Source organism: Choristoneura fumiferana, chromosome 4 (genome assembly GCF_025370935.1).
Source record: "Choristoneura fumiferana chromosome 4, NRCan_CFum_1, whole genome shotgun sequence".
Taxonomy (NCBI): Eukaryota; Metazoa; Arthropoda; class Insecta; order Lepidoptera; family Tortricidae; genus Choristoneura; species Choristoneura fumiferana.
Genome location: NC_133475.1, coordinates 18,135,794 through 18,162,577, shown reverse-complemented (window position 1 = coordinate 18,162,577; position 26,784 = coordinate 18,135,794). Strand labels below are relative to the sequence as shown.

Here is a 26,784-nt window from a genome sequence, read left to right as displayed (position 1 = left end):
GTTTTACGAGTTTATAGAAAAGAAGATCAATTTCAATTTATTGACAGTCATTGCCACTGTTTTACGAGGATTTACTTACTCGTCGAAGACGAATGGATCAAACCTTGATCAAACCGAAATGAAATCAGAATTGCAAGCCGGTAAGTATGTAATATCGGTATTATTTGAGGCTAGGGGCAACTGTTGTACCTATGGACGATTGTACCTAAGGACACTAGCAGTAAAAAAAACTACAAACCATAGACTATTATCTTGAACACACCGGAATAGCATTTTTCTGGTATGGCAACATTAACTATCTGTCATTTTCGTATTTGTCAGTAGTATTGTCTTTTATGGCTGCGGAAAGTTTTCTACGTCAAAAGTAACAGCCTTATTCATAAAAAATCCTTAATTGAGGTTTGATCGGTCTGTTACTTAGCAGACTGATTAAGCTTGTTAGACGGTTGTCAAGAAGTATGATTCATAAACGCTTGCTAGCAGTCTGCTAGTTGTTGAGCCGCTGATAGACGGATTAGACGCGTTATGTTGGCCACCTTGACAAATCAAAGACAAAAAAATGACCTAATCGATAATTTAAAAAAAAATTGACAGCAGTGACAGCAAATTAGCAGGAAAAAAAAAGCGAGAAGTTTGTTTCCCGCCATTTCCGATCCGCATGTTTATGTCGTGCAAAAAGCCATAATTATGTTAATCATCCTAATTTTTTTTTTCATATTTATTGTTAATTTATTGTTGCTAATTTAGAGGATTTTTAAATACAAATTCCTGAAAATATTTTTTCCTGGTTTTTTTTTAATCTTTGCGTAACTTCACCCTTCACTAAAATATCTTCGGTATGGTTTTTGCTCTTGTCAAAGTCAGCTGTTCAAACTTGTGGCGGCCATTTTGTGACTTAGCAGGGAGATAAAGGAGGGTCTACGGTCCGCTAACTTTAGCAGAGCCTTGATCGACTGATTAGCGCTAACAGACGTTTATGAATCATGTTTTTTAGCATCGGGCCTTCAAGGAGCCTTCAAGGAGGCTCTAACTTTTTATGAATAAGGCTGTAAGTTTTTATTCGTATTTTGAGTGTGTTTTCTAAAGTTTTAAGCATAATGCTTCGAGTCTCTTCGTAGTTAATGAATAACTTCATGATTTGTTTCTTATTTTATGTAGTTATTGCTGCTCTCGGGCGACTTTTAACGGACTGACATTAGTTTAAATGGTAAAGTGTCGAATTTGTACCTGTGGACAAGTTTTTTATCGTACCTATGGACTGTCCACAGGTACAAAATCACAGTTTGAACCTGTAGACAGCTAAATATGAATTTATTTTTCTGTTTGATATCAGTTTCTCGTGCTAAAACCGGCCAAACGCGAAAAAAAGTATGTCCTGAAAGTTTAACCGAGGTCATTATGGAATTAAAAAATGGATGTTCTCGTAGAAAAGTGGTTGAAAAATTCAATGTGCCTAAATCGAGTATTTTTAAGTATGATAAGTTAAATCGAAACAAAAATTTGGAAAATATGGATCTTTTAAAAAATGTAAGGAGGGTATTTGCTGAAGCAGAAGAGCAACAGCTACATGATCATTTAAAAGAAGCAGCATATTTGCACATGGGCTTAGATCAGAAACAAATACGGGAATTTGTGGAGACATTGCCATACGTTATGTGCATGGGATCCAAAAAATAGAATCCTAAAACAAGTTTACTTACATGCAGCATGTGTACTGCAATCATAAGAAATGTGTTTTAAAGTCTTACAAGAATAATGTTGACTCTGACGACGAATCTAGCTTATATGTCAAAATGTTATGTGTTAAATGATGGCTCAGATGATTCTATTAAATATGTAGGCGATGTAGCTCCGACGATTCTGCTGAAGAGTTATAACAAGAATACTGCAATTCCAAATAACAAAAAAATATTAGGAGATTCTGAATGTATTGCCAAATGTATTGCTATTTGTTTTGTTTTATTTTATTAAGATTTGGATGTTTAATTATTTTTCTGTAGTGTTTTGTTGATTTTTTGTCCATAGGTACGGTCCCGTCCACAGGTACAATTTTATCGTCCATAGGTACAAACTGCACTTGTACCTATGGACAAAATGAGCATTTTTAAAAATATGCTTAGATCTCTATAGTTTTAGTAGATAATTAAAAACAAATGGTGATTATGAAAGACTGTTTTATTAAGATACTAAAACAATAAATAGTTTTACAAAATTAATGACAGTTTTTTTTTAAATATTTAAAATAGTCTAAAAATTGGAAAGTGTCCACAGGTACAACAGATGCCCCTATAGTTTCATATAACAGTTACCTTTTAAGACCAGTATTTTTGGTACCAGTTTGAAGCCTTGCCTGAAATATTCCAAATTAATTTAAAAACGCCTCGTTAACTATAATGAAGAGACAATGAGATGGTTTGATTATGTTTAAAGGATTGTGATTGTGTTTTGAAGTACAGAACCGACAAATTCACTAACCCTTATTAACATTGGCGACTTATCCCGAATGTGCAAAGTTTCCGCGGTACAAACAAAGCTGCAACAGTTTTTGGTAGGATATAATTGCGGACATTGAACTCCATGTTAAACGTTACGGTGGAATAGAAATAAAAGTAATTTTAAAAGTTAGTTAGACTGTATCGCCGTCGCGTTTAATCCGTGGCCTTCGCCGGTAATAAATAGCGCACGAGCCGCGACACGCCAGCGCCAGCTGAATTATTGAACGATCTAATTGTAACCGTCAGGACAATACTGGAATTGGTGTCTAATCAATGCTTTGTCATTCGTCACTAAACATCGATAACAGAGGTTACTCCTTGCCCTAGTTTCTCGAAACTTACAAGTATAACAATAGTTTTTTTGTCTCCTTGACAAGGAAATTAAAGAAAACGCTGGTACTGACGCTTAGAATTGCTTCGAGGAACGGATTTTGGAAACCATGACAAAAAAGTATCATTTAAAAGCTGTCTTCTTCACCCTGGAGTGGATATGTATTATCTAATACTAGCCAATACCCGCGACTCCGTCCGCGCAAAATTTGTTTATCGCTATCCCGCGGGAACTATGCAGTTCTCCGGGATAAAAACTATCCTATGTCCTTCTCCGGGACTCAAACTATCTGTTTACCGAATTTCATCTATATCGGATCAGTGGTTTAGACATGATGAAGTAACAAACAAACAAACCAACAAACAAACAGACTTACAAACTTTCGCATTTATATTACTAGCCCTTACCCGCGAGCAGTTATTGGTACTATTACATACACTGTGCCGCGAGTCCGTCCGCGCCGAATTTGTTTATCGCTATCCCGCGGGACCTATGCAATTTTCCAGGATAAAAACTATCCTATGTCCTTCTCCGGGACCCAAACTATCTGTATACCGAATTTCATTTGAATTGGTGCAGTTTGGACGTGATGAAGTAACAAACAAACAAAGCAACAAACAAACAGACTAACAAACTTTCGCATTTATAATATTAGTGGGATTTGGACAGAATTGAACTTTACCGACCATCAGATAAATATTTAGAATATTTCGTAATTTGTAAATTAATTGTATTTTCTAACTACTATCACAGACATAGGCATGTCATTAAGATAATTAAGTTTCCTTAACTTTTCCAATTGGTCTCGATTACAATCGTTCTACGCAAACACGTCGTTATCACGCCTTTGTGCGTTTCCACGCAGCATAACGAGTACGCGGCAAACACCTTGGCTGTCCCGGATCGTGGCTCAGCAATCCATCTTAATTTGAATATCCAATGTGTCTGTTTATTCTCCCGCCGGAGGTCGTTAGTCGGCTCGACGCGGAGGTTTGCCGACTGAGCACAACACACTACATAACTATCTCTACAATCCTACTAATATTATAAATATGAAAGTTTGAGATTGTGGTGTGTAAGAACATACCACAACCACTACACTACGCTGACGAGTTTCGAATCATCAGAGCCATTAGCAGAGAGATCATGAGAGAAAGACTTAATCTAAATGGTTCCAACGGAAGACCAGCGTCGGCCGCAAGTTCGATATCACGCTGATTTGGGACCATTTTGTGACAAAAGTCTCCATTTCCTTGTTTCTTTTTCTCTTCTTTGTAAATGTCACGATTTTTTTTTTCTTTCTTTCTTTCTTTCAAAGAAGAGAGATCATGAGATATCTGCACGACGCGGCTACGTTTCACGCTATAATGCCGCGCCGTGGTGATGTAGCCAGGTCTTATGAATTTATTAGTGACCGACTGACCAAAAAAGAAAGGCTTGGGCTGCAGAGACTTGGCCATGGAGCGCTGGGGTGACAGTGTGCTTAGATTCGATTCCCGGTCTTGTTCTTCTGCTTTTTCCAGTGTGTTCTAGTTACTGTTTAATGGAGTTGTGTGTGTGAGGCAACTTTGCCTGACTAGGGCCCTATTAGATAGACCTAGTAGCAGGTGGTAGGATCTTGTGCAAGGTTCGCCCGGATTGCTACCACCATCTTGCTCGCTAATCCTGCCGTGAAGCAGCAGTGCTTGCACTGTTGTGTTTCGGCGTGGAGAGTAAGACAGCCGGTGAAATTACTAGGCCTCTTGGTTGGCAACGCATCTGCAATACCCTTAGTGTTGCAGGTGTTTATGGGCGGTGTTGAACTCTTACCATCAGGAGACCCACTTGCTCGTTTGCCATCCAGCCGAATAAAAAAACAAAATAAATAAATAAATAAAAACCTGTAGTTAAATCTGTAGATAGACCTGTGATAGACCTGTAGGTAGACCTGTTGATAGACCTGTAGATAAACCTGTAGATAGACCTGTTGATAGACCTGTAGATAGACCTGTAGATAGACCTGTGATAGACCTGTAGGTAGACCTGTTGATAGACCTGTCGATAGACTTATAGATAGACTTATATTACCTATAGCTAGGTTTGTGTCCGAGGGCGCGACTCACCGATCTTGGCGTGCGTGCAGGAGAAGCCGACGGCGCAGGTCAGGGCCAGCAGCAGCGGCGCGGTCGCCATGGCGCGTCTACGGCCGCCGCATGCTCGCGCCCGCTCGGTCTGCGGCAACAACGTCATCATCATCATCATCATCATCATCTCGATCTAGTCTGCTCACCAAGGACTTGTGCACACGGACTATATTTAGACGTAAATGCGCGCGTTAACGTAGTAAAAGTAACGTACGAGTAGTTAAGTACCTAGTCGACTAAGTCAATTTTGTACTTACTACGAGTAGCTTTTTGAGCAGTAATCACACGTCGTATGCGCCAAAAAATATGCCGTGTGAACGCATACCTATGCCTCTACGACCTATGGGCCCTAAAAAATACTTATCGTCTCATTTTTGGCATAGAGATAGTTTATAGGCCCGAGAGTGACATGGGCTACTTTTTTAACCGACTTCAAAAAAGGAGGAGGCTCTATGTTCCAACGTTTGTATTTTTTTTTATGTATGTTCACCGATTTTCAATATTCTTTTTTTATTCGAAAGGGTACTCTTCTGAGGTGGTCCCATTGTCACCAAGTCAAGATCTGATGATGAGATCCTAGGAAAAACGAGGGCAAACCTCAAATTTTATAGGCACACCTAACGGTACTCTGTTAAAAAACAATGTAACTAAGCCGTGTCTGGGCTTAATGGAATCGTTGTAAAATGTGGTTTGGCAACAAATCGCTAAAAAGTAAGAAATAAAGAAAAAAATAAAAAAGGAAGATCAAAAAAAATTTTTTTGTACAAAAATAGAACTGACTATTAAAAACTTGAAAATAATTTTCTACTAGCTTAAAGTCTGTGTCTCAGCACGAGCCAGCAGGAGTGGAGTCATCTACCTCATCTTCGTACTATATAATGGGCTTCAATCATTCCTGCTGGCTCGTGCAGACACCGACTTCAAACTAGTAGAAAATTATTTTCAAGTTTTTTTGTATTCGGTTCTATTTTTGTCAAATAAAATTTTTTGAAGTATATTTTACTTTTCTATCCATTCTGTTGTGTTATTTTTATACTCAATTTTTTTCATATAGGGTAAACGGATATAATCGCTTAAAAGTTAAGAAAAATCGAAGTCAAAGTTAAAATATATTCAATTTAGGCTGTAACAAGCACTTACGAATGTCAAAAAACCAACCACCAGTTCAGAAAAGCTCTTTTGAGAATAACCCGGCAAAAAACTCAACAAGGCACCTACATAACTGCGAGTACATATTAACAAACTGTGCAGTTCTTTCAATATTACCTACATGCAATACGAGTCGCATTGATAACCTTCTTTTTTTACTATTTTTAAAATGTGTGAGCTCACCGAATTCCAATAAACAGGCTTCTGGATGGGGTCACTCCCCTGCGCCGGGCCGACTCCGAAAATTACTTCACTTGGCATTATTTAAACTGATAATTAATTAATATGTAAAATTATTTAAATTGGCAGAAGTAACTTAAATGTTATTAGGTATTTGTTTTGTGTTTGCTTGAGCGTGCTGCTGAACAGAATAATTCGCTCCGCTCCCACTCGGAGACATAATCTCGCATAACAGGTGTTATCTACGTACATACATCCTCTAATAATTTGTGACGTCCTGTGCTTCGAGTTTTATCTAATACGAAAACGTTACGTCATTTCGGTTTTTTCGTAAATGTTTTTATTTTATGCATAAAATCATAATTTAACCTTGGCCATTCTCATTCAACTGTGCATTAGTCTAATTATCATGTCAATTTTTCTGCATAACAGTGACACAGGACAGCACGGCGCGTATAGCCACAGGAGGTACGGGTTCGAACCCCATCCAGAACACCCGAAAACTTATTTTTTGTCATGCAGGTATTTATAGTAAATTAAATTGTGAGTTGTGGCAGTAGTACAAATTTAAATAAAATTTATATAAGTGTGTAATTTTAATAAATTATTGAAATTTCATGTCACTATTGTACCTAAGTATAAGTCGTAATTCTTTGTTCTTATTTTATATTTGTACCTATGAGGATTATTATTCGAGTTGATCGAAATAAGGGAATGTATTTTTTATTACCTATTATTATTATTATTATAGTGGAACGTGAATTAATGTTGTAGTTATTTTGGTTTAAACTGGATTCTCATTTTGTAAATGGCCGTAACGACTACATTACTGTTGCCATCAGACTAACGACAATGTACTGCGCAGGATTACGCAGCTCGTAGCACAAATCACAATGATCATTACATCAATACGGAATAATAATTATCCTGTTTAGTGCCGTGGTCTATTTTCACAATATTCTTTAATAATCCTACTAATATGAACTATGTGAATATTTGTGTCAATGTGGGTGTGCGTGTGTGTGTGTGTGTACGACAAGATAATTAATTGCGATCAATGCGCTCCCTGTTTTTATGAATAAGGCCGATCTTCCATTCTTTAAAACGTTCATAATCACCCTACTCGGATCATAATTGAGTCTGTAAATTAAGCCAATTATCCTTGAAAGTAATTGTTAATTGTTGTTATAAATAATATCGTAAAATATTACAATTCACGACTTAAGTTTCACCCTTTATAACCAAAGGATTCCGCCGTAAAACGACACCTAAAGTAAACATTTACAAATTCGTATTGTATACCTAAGACTTAAAATTTACTGTTTTTTTTTTTCAAAAATCTATAACGTAAAACGAAGGGTACATTCTGTAAGAAGGCTACAAGGTGCTCTATTAAAAGTAACTTTCTATTACAGCGCTTAAAGAATACCATCATAACTAGCAATAGTTGCAATACAAGTTCAAAGTGTTGTAAAATCACATCCTATACTTTTATGACATACATTATATACACAAGGTTAATTATAATAATCAAATCTCTCTGTCAAATATGGTAAATGATATGAAAAGAAAGCTATTAAATATGTCTACCTTGTTTTTATTTTAAGTATACGTAAAAAGAAAAAAATACTAAATTCTCTGCAGTTTTGTTTTTTTTTTTATAAAAAGACGTTTTCTTCAAGTAAATCTTCCTATCTTCAGTATTGAAAGTAATTGCCCCCCGGGTGGTGTTAAAATTTACAACCTTTAAGTATATTCTATTCAGAACCAGAATTTAACACACAAACAGCCAACTTAACAATAACGTCATGTTGGCAGTAGGTGCGAACTGGCACGTGAATGAGACCCGCCAGAGTTGAAAGCGGCCTGGAGCGACGGCCACGGAAATGACACATCGCGATTGACGGCGCGAGCTGCAATACTCGTATGCGACGGGCTGGGAACGGAGCAAAATAGGCTAGTGTACCATCTGGATCTGAGCTACCCAAGTAGCCGGAGCACCCTGAGCAATAATGATTACCTAATTTATTTACAAATTCAAGCTGAAGAGCTGGTTGTCATTTTTGCATAGGTATTTTAGGCAAGCTAAAAATTTGTCCCTATAAATCTTCAATAGTGGGGCTAATTTATTTTTTTACTTTTACATTTGCAAGCAACAACAATGTATTAATCTTAACTAAATGATTTAGCGAGTCTATATATTTTTTTACTTTTTAATTATACCTAGCACATTTAGATTGCCTCAAGAAAAAAAACTTTTAAAATATAACAGTTGAATCAGCCGTGCACGTCAGCATCACTCACCATCCAGGTCTGAAGTACTGAGATAGGGCCTTATAGGAGATGTACTAGCTTGCCACTTGAATCGCTAGTGCTAATGGTGTAAGTACGCGTGCGAAGCCAGCAAAAGGCTACTATTTCATAAAAATAGACAGATAGATAGATTTATTTATTACCTTTTAAAAAATACATTAAAAACACATGTCAGGTCATTATAAGAAATTCACAAAAGGATATACAAAAACTTAAAAATAGAAATGCGTTATATATACGCTGACAATTACATCGGTCAAAGTCCGATTGTTTCCGTTTTGCCTACACCCGACGGCCGAGCTAAGTATATTCAAAGGCTCGTTTAATGAAGTGTTAGAATAAACGGAAAATGAAGCGAAACTCTCGGATTTTTTCATACATGACATACGACGCTATTTTAGGCAGCCCTTTTATTTCCTCTAAGAGTATCTCGCGTGTCACTGATATATGGCACGGAAATGAGGGCGTGCGGTAACGACGATGGATGGTCACCGCTGCAGCGGCCAATACTACGATATTACATATAATCGGCTTTCGTAATAAATAGCGTCGGGCGAAGATGTGGCCTTCTACTATCCTTGTGTGAATAAGTGATTCAGCGTCACGTTAGAAGCGAAGAATCAAGATACGTGCTGGCTGATATGAGGGGGATGGAATATTACTACGAGTAACATTGTCCATGCACGTCCGGTTTTAGAATAGGACTCGAAGAATAGGACCAACCCATCTCTTAGAAGAAGAACTTCATTCAGTTGTATTTTACTCAAAAACGGTCTGATCTATTTATTTAGATACTTTTTTTTATAAAAGGTTGGTGTTTAGTAGACAAGTGCTTAGATAGTTATTATAGTGTTAACTGGCCAGAATACTCCTCAATTAACTTTACTCTGATCAAAACATTTTTACCCGATTACAGAAATGGTTCCGTAACCGAAGGGTGCCAACGGAACCCTATTAATGCTAGTACACTGTCCGTCCATCCGTCTGTCCGTCACACGGCTGTAGGTATCAAAACCTTAATATATAGACGGCTCAAATTTAAACATTATGTATCTATTATCGCTGCAACAACAAATAATAAAAAATAATATAAAGCAATTTGCTAATTCCGATTTTCACAATTCCTAAGACATATTATGTCTAAGTTACTAAACCCTTCTTAAATGTATTTACTGATATATTATGTGTTTTGTTACATGAAATAAATGATTTGAATTGAATTGAAATGAATTGAATTGAATAAAATTTCGATTACTTAAAAACACGAAATTTATTTTTCAGAATTTCAAATATCGATTTATTTAATATCCGATTTTTAAAACTCCGAATCCGAAGAATAAAAAGCACGAAATGTTATTGGCCCGAAGTACAGTATTTCTATTATCAATTTTCCGAAATGACATCGCTAATTCGGAAATATGTTATTCGGCAAAATAAACTTCGTGGTTTGAATAATCGGAATCTTGATTTCGAATCTTGAATTAATATCAATCAATTAAGATAAATGGACCTGCTTACTTAGGTTAGGTTAGGTTAGAATTGCGACAAGGCACGAAGCGCCATAACTGCGCGGAATAGGAGCTCCGCGAAGCGGAGCTCCGTCGACCTTATGTGACATTGCTGAAAATGAATAACAGTAAATACTGTTTTAGGCCAATCTAACCTACATAGCTTGTCGGGATTTATTATTGACCGGTGTAATGATATTCGGATTTTTTCAAATTGGTATTTTAATAATCGGAATTCGTATTTTTGACATTTCGGATTATTATTGAGCCGGACTTCTTCTTGTTCGGTGTATTAAAATTCGGAATTTAGAAAATCGTAATCTTAAGCATTAAGTAGGTATTTTCAATTTTCGGATTTATAAAAATTGGATTTATGAAGAATAGGAATAGTCATAATAGGAGTTTTAAAACATTCGGAATTATAAAAATCGGTATTTCGAAGTTCGTGTTTCCGACCTTCGGACTTTTGTTTTTCGTAGGTATTTATGTAGTGTACCCTTGAAAAATACGACACCTCGCAGGTCGCAAGCTGACGACGCCGACACCAGCAGGGGTCAAAAGACCGACAAAAATCGTTGGCCAAGAATAATCGCCAGAATGCCAGCTCCGAACTATCTTTATTGGATTACCGACCGAATTTATTAGTCCGGTTTACTTACCGGCGGGTCGCGTCGTCCGGTGATTCGATATCGTCAGCGATTTTCGCTTGTTCCAGCGCTGGTAATCTTACAGGAACGTGTTTAATAGCTCTTATACTCAGTTCGCTGACAGTTGACTGTTGTTAAATGTTATAAAAATCAGGGGGACTAATCATTTTTACTGGTAAAACAAAATGAAGTTTTACTTGCAGGTGTAATATTTAAATAATATTTTTTTGTTTGAAACTTCCATTTGAATGTGTACCTATAAGCTTTTTTTACAGACTGTACTTTTTTTACAGTACTTGCATTGTCATCCAACCTTCATCATGTTAGTACACCAAATTCCAAGTCAACCCGACCACTTCTTGAGCAACCGAGCTTACTCGGAGTTCTTTATGTACATATTTTACTCGCATACATTAAAATGTATCTTTTCACGTTTATTTCGAATTATAAATTTAAAAATATTGTTATACAGAATGATTCCGGGGTCATGAGCAGGAGCTAAAGGGGTGATGGGGAGATTCACACTGAGCAACTTTTATTATGGGACCAGCCACGAACGAAATGGCAAAAAAAACTGCTATTCCATACATTTCGCATAGTTAGCGATCAATTATCTCTTGATTAGATGGTTTTTTTTCGCAATTTTGGGGCTGGTCTCATAGTAAAAGTTTCTCAATGTGAATCTTCCCATCACCCCTTTCACTCCTGGTCATGACCCTCCCTGAATCACCCTCATGAATCACCCTGTATGTATTTTTTGTAATGTCTGTAATGACACATTACGAGTCTCAGCTAACTACAGCGCACGTGTAAAACACAAATTAATTAGTTAGATTTAAACAGAAACATGAAATGAAAAATATGTATTTTTTATTTTGTTCAAAGCTAAGAAGCGGTTAATGTTTACAAAAGTACAGCACTTACTAATGAATTGACACATCATCAGAAAAAAGCTTGTAAAAGAATCACGCTGATTAAGGCACAAGGTGGTCTCTCATCCTGCCATGACCTTTGTATGCAACCGTTAGAATGAGCACGTCCCACGCGTAAGTAACCAGTTGTTTTACGGAAAATAATCACTTTTCCCAAAAGCATCGCCATCCCAGAAACACTAAGCATGTTACTTCTCTACTTCCTGACTGGCTCAAACAGCTGTATGTTTACAGGACATATCTTACTGAATACCGAAAAGCAAAGTTCAGCATATTTATTAGGCATCAGTAAATAGTCGAACGCCGAGGAACCGTGGAGATGTAGCAAGTCGGGCGTCATTTCCGACGGCGCGCGGCCTGCGGCGGATGGGGCGACTCGACGCTCTAGGAAAACGTGTATTGTAGGAACGAGAATGTAACATATAAACTTCCGGACTTCTTCCGGGTGATCGACCCTGCTGACTGACCTGACTTGACCTTGAAAACTACCAGAGATAATGGGCTAGAAATGCTCTGTAGATAGAGAAAACTGATTAGCCGCCCGCTCCGGCTTCGCACTGGTATATTATGTCGAAAATGAGGCTAAATCTACCCTACAAAGTTTTTTTGTCTCTCATTCACTTTTTCATGAAGCGAATTCTTATATCGTCCGCTTATGGGAAGTGTGTAATTTTCCAGATTGAAAACTATCCTCCTCCACCTATAACCAGGCTAAACATCACAATCCGTGCGCTAAGCAGAACTGTAACAAACAAATATACCTACCCAACTTTGAACATGATACTAGCTTAGCTCGACATGTTTCGGGCTAATCCGTATCCCTTCGTCTTCGGCTCCGACGGCTAAGACGTGAGTTATCCGGGTCATTATATTTAATAAAATATACCCAACATTCGCTTTTATAATATAGTTTTGATTACGATCATAAGTGTGTACGCCATTGCATACATACATACAATACGTGTAATCACGCTTTAGGTCTATACTTAAGTGTTTCACTCAATTATCTGTTTATTTTCCTATTATGTGAACTCCTTTTTTTGATACAACTATAGTTTGTATTGTAGTTGTGTTTGTATTGTAGTATACTACAATTCCCCTAAGAATTGTTTAAACTATTTTTTGTTGTTGTTGTTTCGAAATAAATTATATTCATTTCATTTTATTTCCATTGTGGCTATTAAATTGAAATTTTATTCTAACATGAAGTGTAAAAAAAAATATGCGCCTTCCCCATACCCCGCACTTGTACTTGGCCAATGATTTACGTTCAATGAATTTCCTCAGTAATTTCCCTTTTGTCCCGCGGTAACGTAAAATTACCGTTTCGCCAGCTCCGGCCGCTTCGCATGCGGTTGGATTTGATTTCTCAGTTCATGTACCTACGTACGTGTACGACCTGTTCTGACAGTAAACGGTACTTACACGAGTAGTTTATGCGCCGTTTGACGGGTTGCCGTGCAGCTACAGGTTTGCCGCGTACGGAGCTTTAGTTACGGCGAACTATTAACGTTTCCTGCCGTAAATTGATCTGATTGTAAGTGCACATTGCAGTTTTTATTTCCACTTCGTTTTATTTTAAGACGTGATAAATAAGGGCAGCATATGGCTTATTTTTTAGGTACAGACGACGTACAAAATTAACGCGCTTTAAGGAGGTTTATGTTTTTCGAGGTATGTGTTCTCTGTAGCTTTACACTCTGTTTATATAGTGAGGAGTGAAATATTTTTTAATAAACAGTGTGGAAAAATAAGTCGGGCCCCGGAGGGAAACTATCTTAAATCCTTTATTTTTAAAAAGAAACAAAACTGCATTCAAAGATTTTCTAAAACTCGCTTGCCTCGCCCGGGAGGCGAACCAACTAAAATTAAAAACCCGCCAAGAGCGTGTCAGACACGCCCAAAATAGGGTTCCGTAGCCATTACGAAAAAAATAAGTAATATTTTTCTGAGAATTTCGTATTTTATACGGAATCTTCCAAGTTTAGGTATATTTTTTACCTTAGGCTGCTATTTACTCATAAAATTACTAATAATTCTAAAGCAAACTTAGCCGTTATAGTTTTCCTTGAAAGTTTGATATACTTGCTACATCCTGAATTTTTCAAATTTTTCCACCCACCGGTTTAGATTTTAGAAGGGGGGACGCTCGATTTTAATGAAAATTTGCACTTTAAAGTTAAATATTTCGCAAATAAATCACTAAATCGAAAAATCTTCCGTACAAACCCTTAATGGTTTTAAAATACATATCCAACAATACCCCACAATATAGGGTTGGATGAGAAAAAAAAATTACTTCCACTTTACGTCTGTGGGAGGTACGCTAAAAATTTTTTTTTTTGAATTTTTAATTATACCATTTTGTAGGCATAGTTTAATTATATATCCGTGCAAAATTACAGCTTTCTAGCATTGATAGTCCCTGAGCAAAGCCGCTGACGGACAGACAGATAGACAGACATGGCGAAACTAAGGGTTCCGTTTTTGCCATTTTGGCTCCGGAACCCTAAAAAAAAACACTCGCTATTTATTATACTAATCGATAGGATTATTATTCAGGATAAAATTTCTCTAATAAACATTTGGTGTTAGTCTCGTCTGTCGTACAAAATATCCATCAAGAATAGGTACTTATTCTGCAGACTTGCTGGACTTCTTGCAGGCCATCTTATCGTCCCGTTTGTACCTATCTGGATAGATATTGAAAATGTCATTGAGGTAAGCCCTGGAAATTCTGCTGTTGTGGGCAGGTGCACCATCTTGTTGAAAAATGATATTATTTGTCTTTGAATGTTGGAGAGATAAGAGAACTGTTGCGTGTCTTTTACTTGTTGAAAGTGAACAGTAAATAAGAAAGAAAGAAGATATTCATCGCACCGTAGGCTCGTTCAGGGAGGGTTTGGAGAAAAGTGGCTCACACCTTCTCCGTAAATGTCGAAAACATTAGCTATTATTATTGTTATTATTATTTTTGCTTATTGTATTGGTACGTATTATTCATAATTTTTGTCTGCATATGCATATAAGTATATTTGTATATAGTTGTGTATTTTTATGTTAGGATTCTTTTAAAGATTTGTGTATTATATTATTTCAAGCAATGTATTGTAGCTTCCACTATCTATTTTAATTTTTAAACTCACTTTTTGTCTGTCCCTGACTAAATGCTCCTCTCATCCACTCAAAGGTTGACTGGTAGAGATCCCTTAAAGGGATAAATTCGCCTTTGTACATATATCTCATTGTTTGTCAATTGTGTTTGTTTACTTATTTTGTACAATAAAGAGTTTACATACATACATACATAAATTTATTCACATTCACGAAGACAATTTTAAAATAATAATAAACAACAAAAATAAAAGAAAACAAAAACAAACATGAAAATACATAAACGATTTTGTGTGTCCCCGCAAAAGTGAAACGGCCGCTGACCCAGCATAATGCTGACGTTAGACGCCTGCAGCGCTGATTTTCTGTCAGAACCGTCTGTGACTCGGAATGATAGGTACACAAATATACTAAACCTATACATACGTAAATAAAATTACCAAATACTAGGTAATGTTCATTAAAGAACTTGTGTACTAAATAAGTAGGTATTCTTCATGGATATCTTGTATGACAGACGAGAGTAAGACCACATGTTTTTTAGATAAATTTTATCCTGAATAATAATCCTTTCTATTATTAAAATAAAATAGCGAGTGTTTGTTTCTTTTTAATTTTAGTTGGTTCGAGCCCCGGGCGAGGCAAGTGAGTTTTAGAAAATCTTTGAATGCAGTTTTGTTTCTTTTTAAAAATAAAGGAATGTCTTCTTTAAGTAAAATGAGCCAACTTAAGGATTTAAGGTAGTTTCCCTCCAGGGCCCGAGTTATTTTTCCACACAGTATAATCCGCAGAATTTAATTAATTAGAAGTGGTCTGGAAGGTTATTATAAGATTAATTAATGGTTTTTTTTTCGTTGTTACAACTAAGTAAGAATGACATCCGGTGCATTATAAACTGACTTGATAATGACTTTGTAATAACTAGATACAAAAAAATGCACTCACTTATATTTGTAAAAGCCAAACATAGCATATACCAACACAAACATGCCTGAAATATTGGCAAACAGGAAAAGCTCCGCGTTCCCGAAACATTCCCGCATGCATTTTATCTAAAACCTTGTGCAGTGCACAAACAGTCGGAGCCTTCTATTTATGTGAGCGGATGAATCCAATTTCCCGTGTAAAAATCCAGACTCGGACTAAATCGAATAACAGGCGTATTGACCGAGCGCTTTGCATAATATTACAGGCGCACGGCGCGGGGCTCCGGGAACGACACATTGTTTCTTAAACATCGTCTTGATCCCGCCTCACGTCCCACTGCTGGCCCAGCGTGGCTTAACTTAACTCACATCATTCAACTGCTTTGTACCTGTATCTATTAATTCCTACAATGTCTCCTCCTCCCCCCCTCCGCATCGAAAAGCTTAAGGCAAAATTATAAGCGCGTAATTTTGCACATACTTTCCAAGAAACTCACTTGAGTAGCCCGGAGTAGTACTTGCGCCAGCTGTTGGCCGTTACTTGGCCTGCGAAGAATTCGTTTTTAACCCCCGACTCTCAAAAAGAGGGGTGTTATAAGTTGGACCGTTATGTGTGTCTGTCTGTGGCACTATATTAAGTCTTATCGGTCCATTTTAATTAGTCTGTCCAGCACTTGTTGCACGGAAAGTTCATTATATTATAATGTTAAAAAATCCTCGGGGTTATACCGTGATCATATTTTAAGGCAAAGTTTAGTTTTGCCAGACATTTTCATTCTACCTTCCAGAATCAGCAAAGTTCATGGTTAACGAATATAGGTAAGTACGATAATAAAAACATTTTCGTTTACATTTAAGGGTGTTTACTTAAAAAAGGAGCCTTATATAGGATCACTTCGTTGTCTGTCGATCACAGCCAATTTGCTCCGAAACTGCCGAATTGATAAGTACAGGGACACACATCCTTTGGAGCCCTCTCCACGGAGTTCGATTCCAACTTTTCCGGTCTTTTATCCGGCAAGACTGAAGATATTTTCTGGAATTCTATTGTACAATAACGTTTAATTAAATACACACGCGAAATTCATCACCGTGTATGCCCAAGGAACCCGCAGCATGCGCCGCGGGGGGCCTCTGCTTGTATGTAACTCCGCGATAAGACAACATTGCCATTTGTATGCAAAAAGTGGAGGGCCCATCTATTCCCCGGATTAGATCTTGGGCAGAGATTTACCTCGTTAATTCACATTCTATACAGAATTCAGAATTATAAGAATATCTTATCTCGATACAGCGCTGTTGTTTTTTTGGCGAGGTTGTGAGTTTATGGCTAGGATGGAGCTCGGTTTTATGATCGCGGCTGGAGGTGACGATAAAAATGAAATCGAGATGGATTACGCTGAGATTTATCTAAATCACGCTCCGTGTGTGTTTGTTTCCGCGCGAAATATGAGCCAAATGATATGGGTTTTATGTAAAGTGTGTATTAAAATTCATATCTAACTTTGACCGATGACTGCCGCGGATCTTGATTTTAATGATATCGTTTCTCAAAAGTAAAAAGGCACTTTGGCAATTAATTATCTGTCTGACAGTGTACCCTTTTCTCAGGAACGTTTAAATTTCTGAGTTAGTTCAAAATACAATAATTTTGAAAGTGTGTTTAGTAGAAAAAAAATCTATAGGGTGCTGCTCATTAAGATAGAACGATATAATAAAAATAAAATAACCCTCCAAATGTATCAACATGCGACGTGTTTTTTTTTTAGTTCAATCGTCGGATCCTCACTTCGCAGGTTTGTTATAAACCGTACAGTTAACTCCTAAAGTTTAAACTAACAAGCGAAGCCGCTCTATTTTTTTACTACTGTGCCAACACACTTAACTCGCTACTTCCTTTTCTCCTTTATGAATATCCAATTTTGAAACAACCACTTTGTAATCATGTGAGTAGCGAACTTTTGTGCTGCGGCGGTGCTTCGGGCACGTGTTACAACGTGTTAAAGCTCCCGGTCACGCCAGCCGCCGCCCGCGCGGCGCGCCCGGCCACGAGTAGCGGCTGAGGGGCCATTTGCACGCGGTGACTCTTGCGGCGTCAGAACTAGTTTCATTACATCAACACTTGGCTACTGTTTTGCTTCGCGTTAGCGCGGCTGCAAGAAGACAGGTAGATAGATAGAAACTTTAATTCACAACAGTACACAAAGCTAAACTCACAATAATAACTTAAAACATGCACTGAAAGTAAAGTTCATTGGTTATTCTTTAAATTGAGAGCCATGCGGCGACGTCGAGAATAGACGCTGACTCAGCATAAGCAGTAAACTGCAGTGCTGATGTTATATTAGAAACCTTGGAAAGAGGCTGTTTGTATCAGAGTATAAAAGGTATTATTAAATTGGGTTAGTATAACTGAATAAGAAAAGTCGTCGCGAAAATGTTTTTCGTCAAAAACTTAAATTCATAATGTACACATCTACACGTTGAACATCAACCAATCAAAACATCCTTAAAAATCCAGGGGTGTTTGATTGAACTAACCCAACCTTTTATATAATATTCCACTTTATTTTAAAACATCCTTATAAAAAAAAAAAAAACTTGGATACGTGTGATATGGTTTTTCATACTCGGAATCAAGAGCACAATCGATCTTGATCGTTTAAAAAAATGTCCCCATTTTCAACCGACTTCAAAAAAGGAGGAGGTTCTCAATTCGGGTGTGTATGTTTGTTACGGGATAACTCCGCCAATTGTGGGCCGAATTTCAAAATTCTTTTTTAATTCTAAAGGACATACTTCCGAGGTGGTCCCATTGACACCAAGTCAGGATCTGATGAGATGAAGAATCCTAAAGAAATAGAGGGCAACCATCGAATTTTTAAAGCACACCTAAAGCGATTTGCATTTTTAACACCAAGTCAAGTATTTACTTTCAGAAAGTATCATTTGGTGAAATGGACCTGATGATGAAGACCTACGGTACCGGTACTCTGTTATAAAATAACTAGCTTTTTCCCGCGGCTCCGCCGCGTGGTATTCAGTTATCGCGCGCTGTTCCCTCGGAAACTGTGCATTTTTCCGGGATAAAAAGTAGCCTATGTCACTCTCGGCCCATAAACTATCTCTATGAAAAAATCACGTCGATCCGTCGCTCCGTTACGGCGTGAAAGACGGACAAACACAAAACACACTTTCGCATTTATAATATTAGTATGGATGTGACTATGCCGTGTTGGCTCCGGCGTCTTACGTCAAAGTCGTAAAATGTCCAGTGTCGAAATTGCGTCACATCGTAAGAGGTCCATGGCTTACATCGTCTAAGTCGTGCCACGTCCAAGTCTCGGGTGGTCCAAATCGCGAAATGTCAAAGTAGTAAAATGTCAAGCTTTACTAATGTCTATGTCTCGGACGGTCCAAATCGCGAAATGTCAAAGTAGTAAAATGTCAATCTTTACTAATGTCTGTCTCGGACGGTCCTAATCGTGGAATTTCTAAGTATTAAAAACCGGCCACGAGCGTGTCGGACACGCCCAAGATAGGGTTCCGTAGCCATTACGAAAAAAATGTACTATGTACTATTAATATCAATTTACAACCTGGCATTTAACTACCTGGTCATGTTACGATCTTGACATTCTACTACTTGGTCATGTTACGATCTTGACATTCTACTACCTGGTTATTTTACGACCTTGACGTTCTACTATCTGGTTATTTTACGATCTTGACATTGTACTACCTGGACATTCTACGACCTGGGCACCTGGACATTTTACGACTTGGACATAAGACGCCGGAGCCGCCGTGTTTGAGCTTAATGGAATCGTTGTACAAATCACTAAAAACTATGAAAAAAAAAAAATTGAACCGATTTAAAAACCTTGAAAATAACTTTCTACTAGTTTGAAGTCGGTGCCTCAGCACGAGCCAGCAGGAGTAATTAAAGCCAAATACATATGTAGGTGAGGTAGACGACTATAGTTCTACTCCTGCTGGCTCGTGCTGAGGCACCGACTTCTAACTAGTAGAAAATTATTTTCATGTTTTTGAAGTCGGTTCCATTTTTTGTTAAAAAATGATTTCAGACAAAATATTATGAGTCAGTTTTGTCACGCCCATACTGAGTGTATGAAAGAAACGTCACAACAAAACTGACATTTTTTGGAGAAATTTATTTAAACTATCTTAATCGATTGTGCTCTTGATTTTAAGTAGAAAAAACCATATTTTTCCAAAATTGCAAAAAAAAGAAAGGGTATACTTTTTTTGAAGACATTACAAGAAAAATGACTGTATCGGTTTAGACGACAAAAAGTAGGCATTAGTCTATCCTCGTGCCTACATCCTTCCTTTGGGAAGGACATAAGAAATAATTATAATTGGACACTGTGGTCTTTTGTAAATTACAGAGTGAAAAACTAGTAGGAAAAGCCGGAGATTTTTTCCTCTATTTTCCCTGAACACCTTAAGCTCTAAGCAATATAATTTTAAAGCTTCAAAAAGATATTCCAAAAAAGTACCTTCAGTAGGCAGGAGGCTATTGAAGAAGAACCTCCTTTCTATATAATAATTGAGGTCTCTAAGAGTGCCTACATCGCACCATTGACAGGCTTTCAGAAAACACTGCAAATTAAAGGCCCAGCTATTACTACGCTCGTCCGAAAATGCAGCGCGAGTTTTCTCTGTTCATTACGTGCGCTGGCAGGTAACCATTGTAAGGAGAGCCTCTGGATCACGCAATGCACAGAGAAAACGCTCACCCCCCTTCCGGTCACGCTTAGTCTTAGCTTTGCTTGGCATGTTGTCTAATTAAAGATAATTACTGCGATAATAAAGTTAATGGAGAAGATTGAAGTTCTCGAGGGACATGTGACGTTTAAGAATCAAGCGTGAAGAAGGGAGCCGATCCTGACAAATGCCAGTACATTAGAGAACACGAAGTTGCCCGATCAGCGGCGCCGGTAATGACCCGCGATTTAATAAAGCGATCGCCCAACGGCATTTTAAAACTTTTAATGGAACGGAGGCTTCTGGAGCCGTTTGGCGGCGCGCTGTCACTCATTTTAATGCGCTGTATTGAACGTTTGCACTTGGTTTGGACCGAGTTATCGGTTTTGTCACTGACTCGCTGAAGAAAAGACCTCAACTTACGAACAAACAGAGTAAAAATAAATAAATATTTAATATGGCGCGCAATTCACAGTTGGGTTTCCGTTTGAGTTCACTTTGAGAAGGAACCTCGGATTATCTCGAAACGATTTGGGCAGATAACCGTCGGGGGAGAAAGGTTCTCGAGTGGCAACCACAACCCAGAAGACGAAGCGTCGGCAGGCCTCCCACTTGGTTGACCGCCGTCGTTGTGCGAGTTGCGGGCAACCAGTAGGTACCTAGATGCAAGTGGCCAGTTGTCGTGCACTGTAGCGTTCTATAGAGAAGGCCTTTGTTCAACAGTGGATGTTTTCCGGCTGATGATGATATCGGGGCATACCTCGACTGTTAATGTGTTAAAGACTTGAGTATCTATTTTAATAGAAATGGTCTTTACCATTTCTACTACTAGCACATATTACTACATAAGTCGACTCTACAGTAGAGCCCTATTCGCAGCGAAATCCCACAATGCCGCCAACACCAATGAACTCCCCATGCGTGTGTGGAACAATGCCGGAACTTCCTTACAACTACTTATTTCACGCTTTCGTTCGGCTTACATTACAAGTTTCGGATAACAGTTGAATGTAACCGGTTTTTACCGATAGTTGGTAATAATCGGCCAAAGTTTTGCCTAACGGCTATTACCAGTAATTGGATTGGTAATGGCCGGGGAGTAATAATATTATTTATTATATTACGCGTGAGCCATTATTGTAAGTCATATTGTGTGTAAAGTAACATAGATAGCCTGAAGAGCACTGTGCAAACTTTCGATGTTTCTAGACTTAGCAACTCAAATTTTGAGGATTTCAGTGCGGGTGTTTAGGCGAGGGAACTGAATCACTTACCGGAGTCGAACCTTGTCACATTCAATTTCAAAATGTTTTTTTTTTTGTTTTGGCGGATGTGTGGAATGTAAACATGACACAACGAAAAGTTGCCACTCTGCTGGTCCTGCGGGAATATCGGAACAAAACGTACATTTAATGTTGTCTTACATTTATCTAGTTGTAACTTTGACTGACGTCGAGCACATGACGTATAACTTCATTTTTACAAGCTTATTCATCTTAGAATGTTTTTACAAACTTATCTTCAAATTTTGCAAGTTGAATTTTCCAATTTGCAGTGATCGGATTGAGCTGAGGGCTAAAAGAATAAAAAGATAATCGTTACCCGTCCAAGAAGACATCTAAATCCTTGAATTTAAATAAACAGCTGCAGTTATTAAATAAAGCAAAGCATTACTTTAAATGTGGTTTAAATGCATAGAGGCGTTATTCATCCCAAGCATTTTCAAGTTGATCAAAGCGATGCAGTCTCGTGGCTTGGAAATACTGATTCGCTGGACATGTTTTCACATCTTATGTTTTAATTACAGTCTAGTTTAACTGGCTGGGGCTATAAACAAATTATTAAATAAAAAAATAATTTTCACACCTTTCCTTTGGAAAAGTAACTTTTCCTCTCAGACGAGAGGGAGCAAAGTGCAACTTTTCTGTTCAAGGCTTTTCTAAGTGTTTTATTGCAAATGCCATTTTTTGAAGTTGATAATTGTAAAGCCACGCCATTTTCTATGCTGGTTCTTCTTTAATAATATTTAGTTTTTTTTTTCAAGTTTCTTAATGCTCGGTGTGAAAAGTTGTATGAGCCACTCGGGAGCCAAAATTATTTTCATCTTAGGCGTTAACACTTGAATCCCTCATTACGCTCAGGATTCTACTTTAGAATCCATCGCTACGATCAGGATTCTATTGCATAATCCTTGGCTACATTCTGGATTCAATGTACGCCCTCGCCGTAAATACACCATTTTGCTTCCTTGTGACACAAATAACTATTATTGACCCTCCTGTCTATAAAATTTGATCTAATGGATATCGAATATCGGATAATCGAAAGTAAGCCCTAGAGAAAGCGATTCAGCTCGGTACAACTGAAGACGATGTACACTCGACTGCCAGATATAATTAGGTGGCAGTCAAGTATACAAATTATTAATCGGAACGAAATAATTGACCACGAATCTTAGTTATGAGGAAACTGATGCAAAGTAAAGTGTTAACTGGCTGACTGCCATTCGTCGGATATTCAAAATAATCCAACGGCATGGGGAATAGTTCGCTGTTAACATTTATTTATTTAAAAACCAGCCAAAATAGGGTTCCGTAGCCATTACGAAAAAATTAAGTAATATTTTTCTTCGTATTTTATACGGAATCTTCCAAGTTTAGGTATATTTTATACCTTCGGCTGCTAATAGTAAACTCTTAAACTAGTCATAATTCTCAAGCAAACTTATCCGTTATAGTTTTCCTTGTAAGTTCGATATACTTACTACCATCCTGATTTTTTTCAAATTTTTCTATCCATCGTTTTAGTTTTAGAGGCGGGACGCTCGATTTTGAAAAATTTGCTCTTTAAAGTTGAATATTTCGCAAACACATCACTGACTCAAAACATTGTCTTAGCAATCCCCTAATGGTTTTAAAAGACCTATCCAACGATATCCCACACTATAGGGTTGAATGACAAAAAAAAGCACCACTACTTTACGTCTATGGGCGGTACCCTAAAAAAATTTTTTTTTGTTTTTTCATTGTACCATTTTGTTGGCATAGTTTACATATATCCGTGCAAAATTACAGCTTTCTAACATTGGTAGTCCCTGGGCAAAGCCTGGACAGACAGACAGACATGGCGATATAAGGGTTCCGTTTTTGCCATTTTGGCTCTGGAACCCTAAAAATAGAGAGCTAGAATAATGTTATCCAAAGTTCAGCACACACAAATAAAAAAAGTTATGCCATGGGCACTAACCATAACCTAACCAACAAAAAGTTGGTAAACCCCCGACTTTGTTACTTCAAAGTTCAATCTCTCAAAAGCGGCTAAACCGATTTTGATGAAATATGTCTAAGAACCATCGCTATAAAACCAGATTTTAAATAAAAAACGCATTCAAATTGGTTTAAGAGCTAAGGTGTCACAGACAGACACACATACACACACAGACACACATAGCGGTCAAACTTATAACACCTTTCTTTTTGCGTCGGGGGTAAAAACTTCCGGGGCTTAGAAAAAAATACAACTGAATTGAGAGCTTTCTCCTGTTTTAAAGTCAGTTAAAAATAACGAATACGTATACATAAGGTATACATGGATCATCAGATCTTAGAGATTTACCTACGTATAGATCGAATTAATCGTGATGGTATTAATAATTTAAATCGAGCTGAGATTAACGCTGCTAACCGCGCCATCGAGCGCGTTTGTTTACCTTCACAGTCACGCGAACCTGAACCTTACAACTTTTAATAATAGTGTTTGAAATAACCCGTGATTTAGCTGGGCCCTGCAAACCGCTTTAATTCTTGGATAGTTTTATATCGAACCATAGAACTAGAAACTGATAGAAGCGTCAAGCAACCTTTTTATATAAGAGGGGAAAACGAGCATCATTGGTCACCTGATGGGAAGCAATCACCGCCACCCATGGACCACAAAACGAGGGTATCACAGATGCGTTGCCGGCCCTTTGAAAGACTGATAGACTTGTTTATTAAAGATTCTTAAGTTGCATCGCTCCGGGAACGCTTTCCCAGGAAGCTGCCTCCATGTTTTTGTCGTACGTGGGAAAAAGTTCCGCTTAAAGCGGACGGTGCGAGATTATCACCCATTAAGGTAAGGATAAATTATTGATCAAATACGCAACTGCGCAGGCGGCTAACACATTATAGCCTAATTATTAAAACTATTTGTTGCCCGCGACTTCATCTGTGAAAAAGTCGTATATCGTTGTCCCGATCAAACTATAATATTTTAGAAGCTTTTATTTAGTTTCACCTGTCCCGTTGTCTGTCTGTAATCAAATCTTGCAAGTTAAATTTGTACAACTTCCAGTAGTCAGATTGACTTGAAATTTGGAATACTTGTGTAAATCGCGTGATAATCTAGTAGTGACATCCTGATAGTCCAGCCAGGATCGTCTCCGCAGGCCGGAATCTTCAACGGTTAGTAGCATCGACTTGAAATTTGGTATGCAAATGTAGTTCGGGTGACAATGCAAGTACAGTCAACAAAAAGTACAGTCAGCAAAAAAGCTTGTATTAAAAATGTCATTCTTATGGTCTGGTTATTTAAGAATCTAATCAATGAATAAAGATATTTCGACTTGACTACCAGCGTCATCATCACGCGTAGACTGTACGGGTAGTTAGCGCCATGATTGGGAGCTTAAAGATAATCGATAGGCACAGTCTACAACCCGTCGAATATATAGCTTGTCAGGGAGCTGCGCGCTATATACAACAAGCCCTATACTACGAAAAACAAAATTCAAACTTCGTATCTTGCCGTCCCGCTCACGCTAATATTAAATAATACAAGAGTAAGCGGGACGGTACGATACGAACTTCGATTTCTGAAATTCGTGGTAGCCTCCCAGGTAATACTGAAGCATGCGCTCGGCGATGAACGTGCTTCGGTAGCCTCTCGGTGGATTCGCTGAACAAACCCCGACTACCCAAACCAGCGTACTAATGGGCCATGTTAACAGCTGATCGGCTATATGGAGACATTTTTCAAAGAGACTTTAAGCTCTTCATCTTTCTTTTTGCATTTCACGTCATCCTACTAAGATCATTAAGTTAGTTTCTATAAAGATTATCTCTTACTTCAAAACTGCACAATATGTTTGAATGAAATTTGATATTATTAAGCCCTTACTTTCGACTTCACACGCGTAACCTAGCAATTGAATATAAATTTCGGAACTTTACCAAAATCACCGCAATAAATCACAAAAAATAAATCGTGAATTTCATTACAATTGCTTAAACAAACTCGCGCCTTTGATGTTACGTACGCACATCTAAAAAGTTTATATGGTTATTATAATTATTATCTAGCTTGGATTGATGTCCCACTGCTGGGCAAAGGCCTCCCCCCCCCATGTCACCCATTTCTCCCAATCCAAAGCAGCCAAAGCAAAGCAAAGCAAGATAAAATAAAGATAAAGTTTGTTGCAGAAAATGGGTACATACAAGATGCAAAACAAACAAACATGCAAACAATAAAAACCAGTTGATTTTGTTCAGTTGTGAAAGTTATGAATCAAAATAAAGCGATCACTTAATCTAAAAGTTAAAACTAAGTTAATCCGTTTTTGGGCTTCATGTTTAAAAAATCTTTTATAGAATAAACACACAGTTCGCAAAGCCAAGCATATAGTTTTTTCTTAAACATTTTAATGGGGAGCTCCTTTGTCTTTGGGAAGTTTGTTGTATAGCTTTATACACATAAAGTAGGGGCTGCGAGTTGTGTGTTTAAGTCGAGCATTAGGCAGAAACAGTAAGTCCCTCTTATTAAATATATTGACCCGGATAACTCACGTCTTAAATCGAGTTTAGCTCGACATGTTTCGGGCTAATCCGTAGCCCTTCGTCTTCGGAGCAACGCGACTCAGCGGCTGCTGCAATGCCCGCACTGCTCCGAAGACGAAGGGCTACGGATTAGCCCGTAACATGTCGAGCTAAACTCGATTTAATACGTGAGTTATCCGGGTCAATATATTTAATATGAGTGAGTCTCATGGTAGTTTCATGTTCAAAGTAAGTCCCTCTGTCTCGACATGCGATTATTTGTACGTTATTACGTCGCAATTTTTCTTAAAATACCTTAGATTTCTGTGTACAGTCACGTCTAAAAATATGTATACAAAAACAAGGTTGCATAAATATGTAGTCATACATTGTATCAAAAATATTTATCTATTACTGACACCAAAAAATTGTATTCATTAAACTTTTTCAGTATTATGTAATCACAAAATGCTTCAGAAAGTTGCATACTTAAATAAATTCCATTTAAATGTATCCACCTCGTAGGCAAAAATAAGTATACAT

The 26,784-nt window shown here is 37.7% G+C and overlaps 1 protein-coding gene across 1 annotated transcript in view; it reads right to left on the bottom strand.

Moving 5' to 3' along the window:
• The window catches only part of LOC141427580 (acid sphingomyelinase-like phosphodiesterase 3b), an 85,373-nt gene that overhangs the window by 54,062 nt on the left and 4,527 nt on the right, over positions 1–26,784 (bottom strand). The window contains exon 2 of the mRNA XM_074087161.1: positions 4,929–5,037. Coding sequence (XP_073943262.1) covers positions 4,929–4,998 — 70 coding nt within the window. The 5' untranslated portion in view covers positions 4,999–5,037. The remainder of the gene's footprint in view (positions 1–4,928; positions 5,038–26,784) is intronic.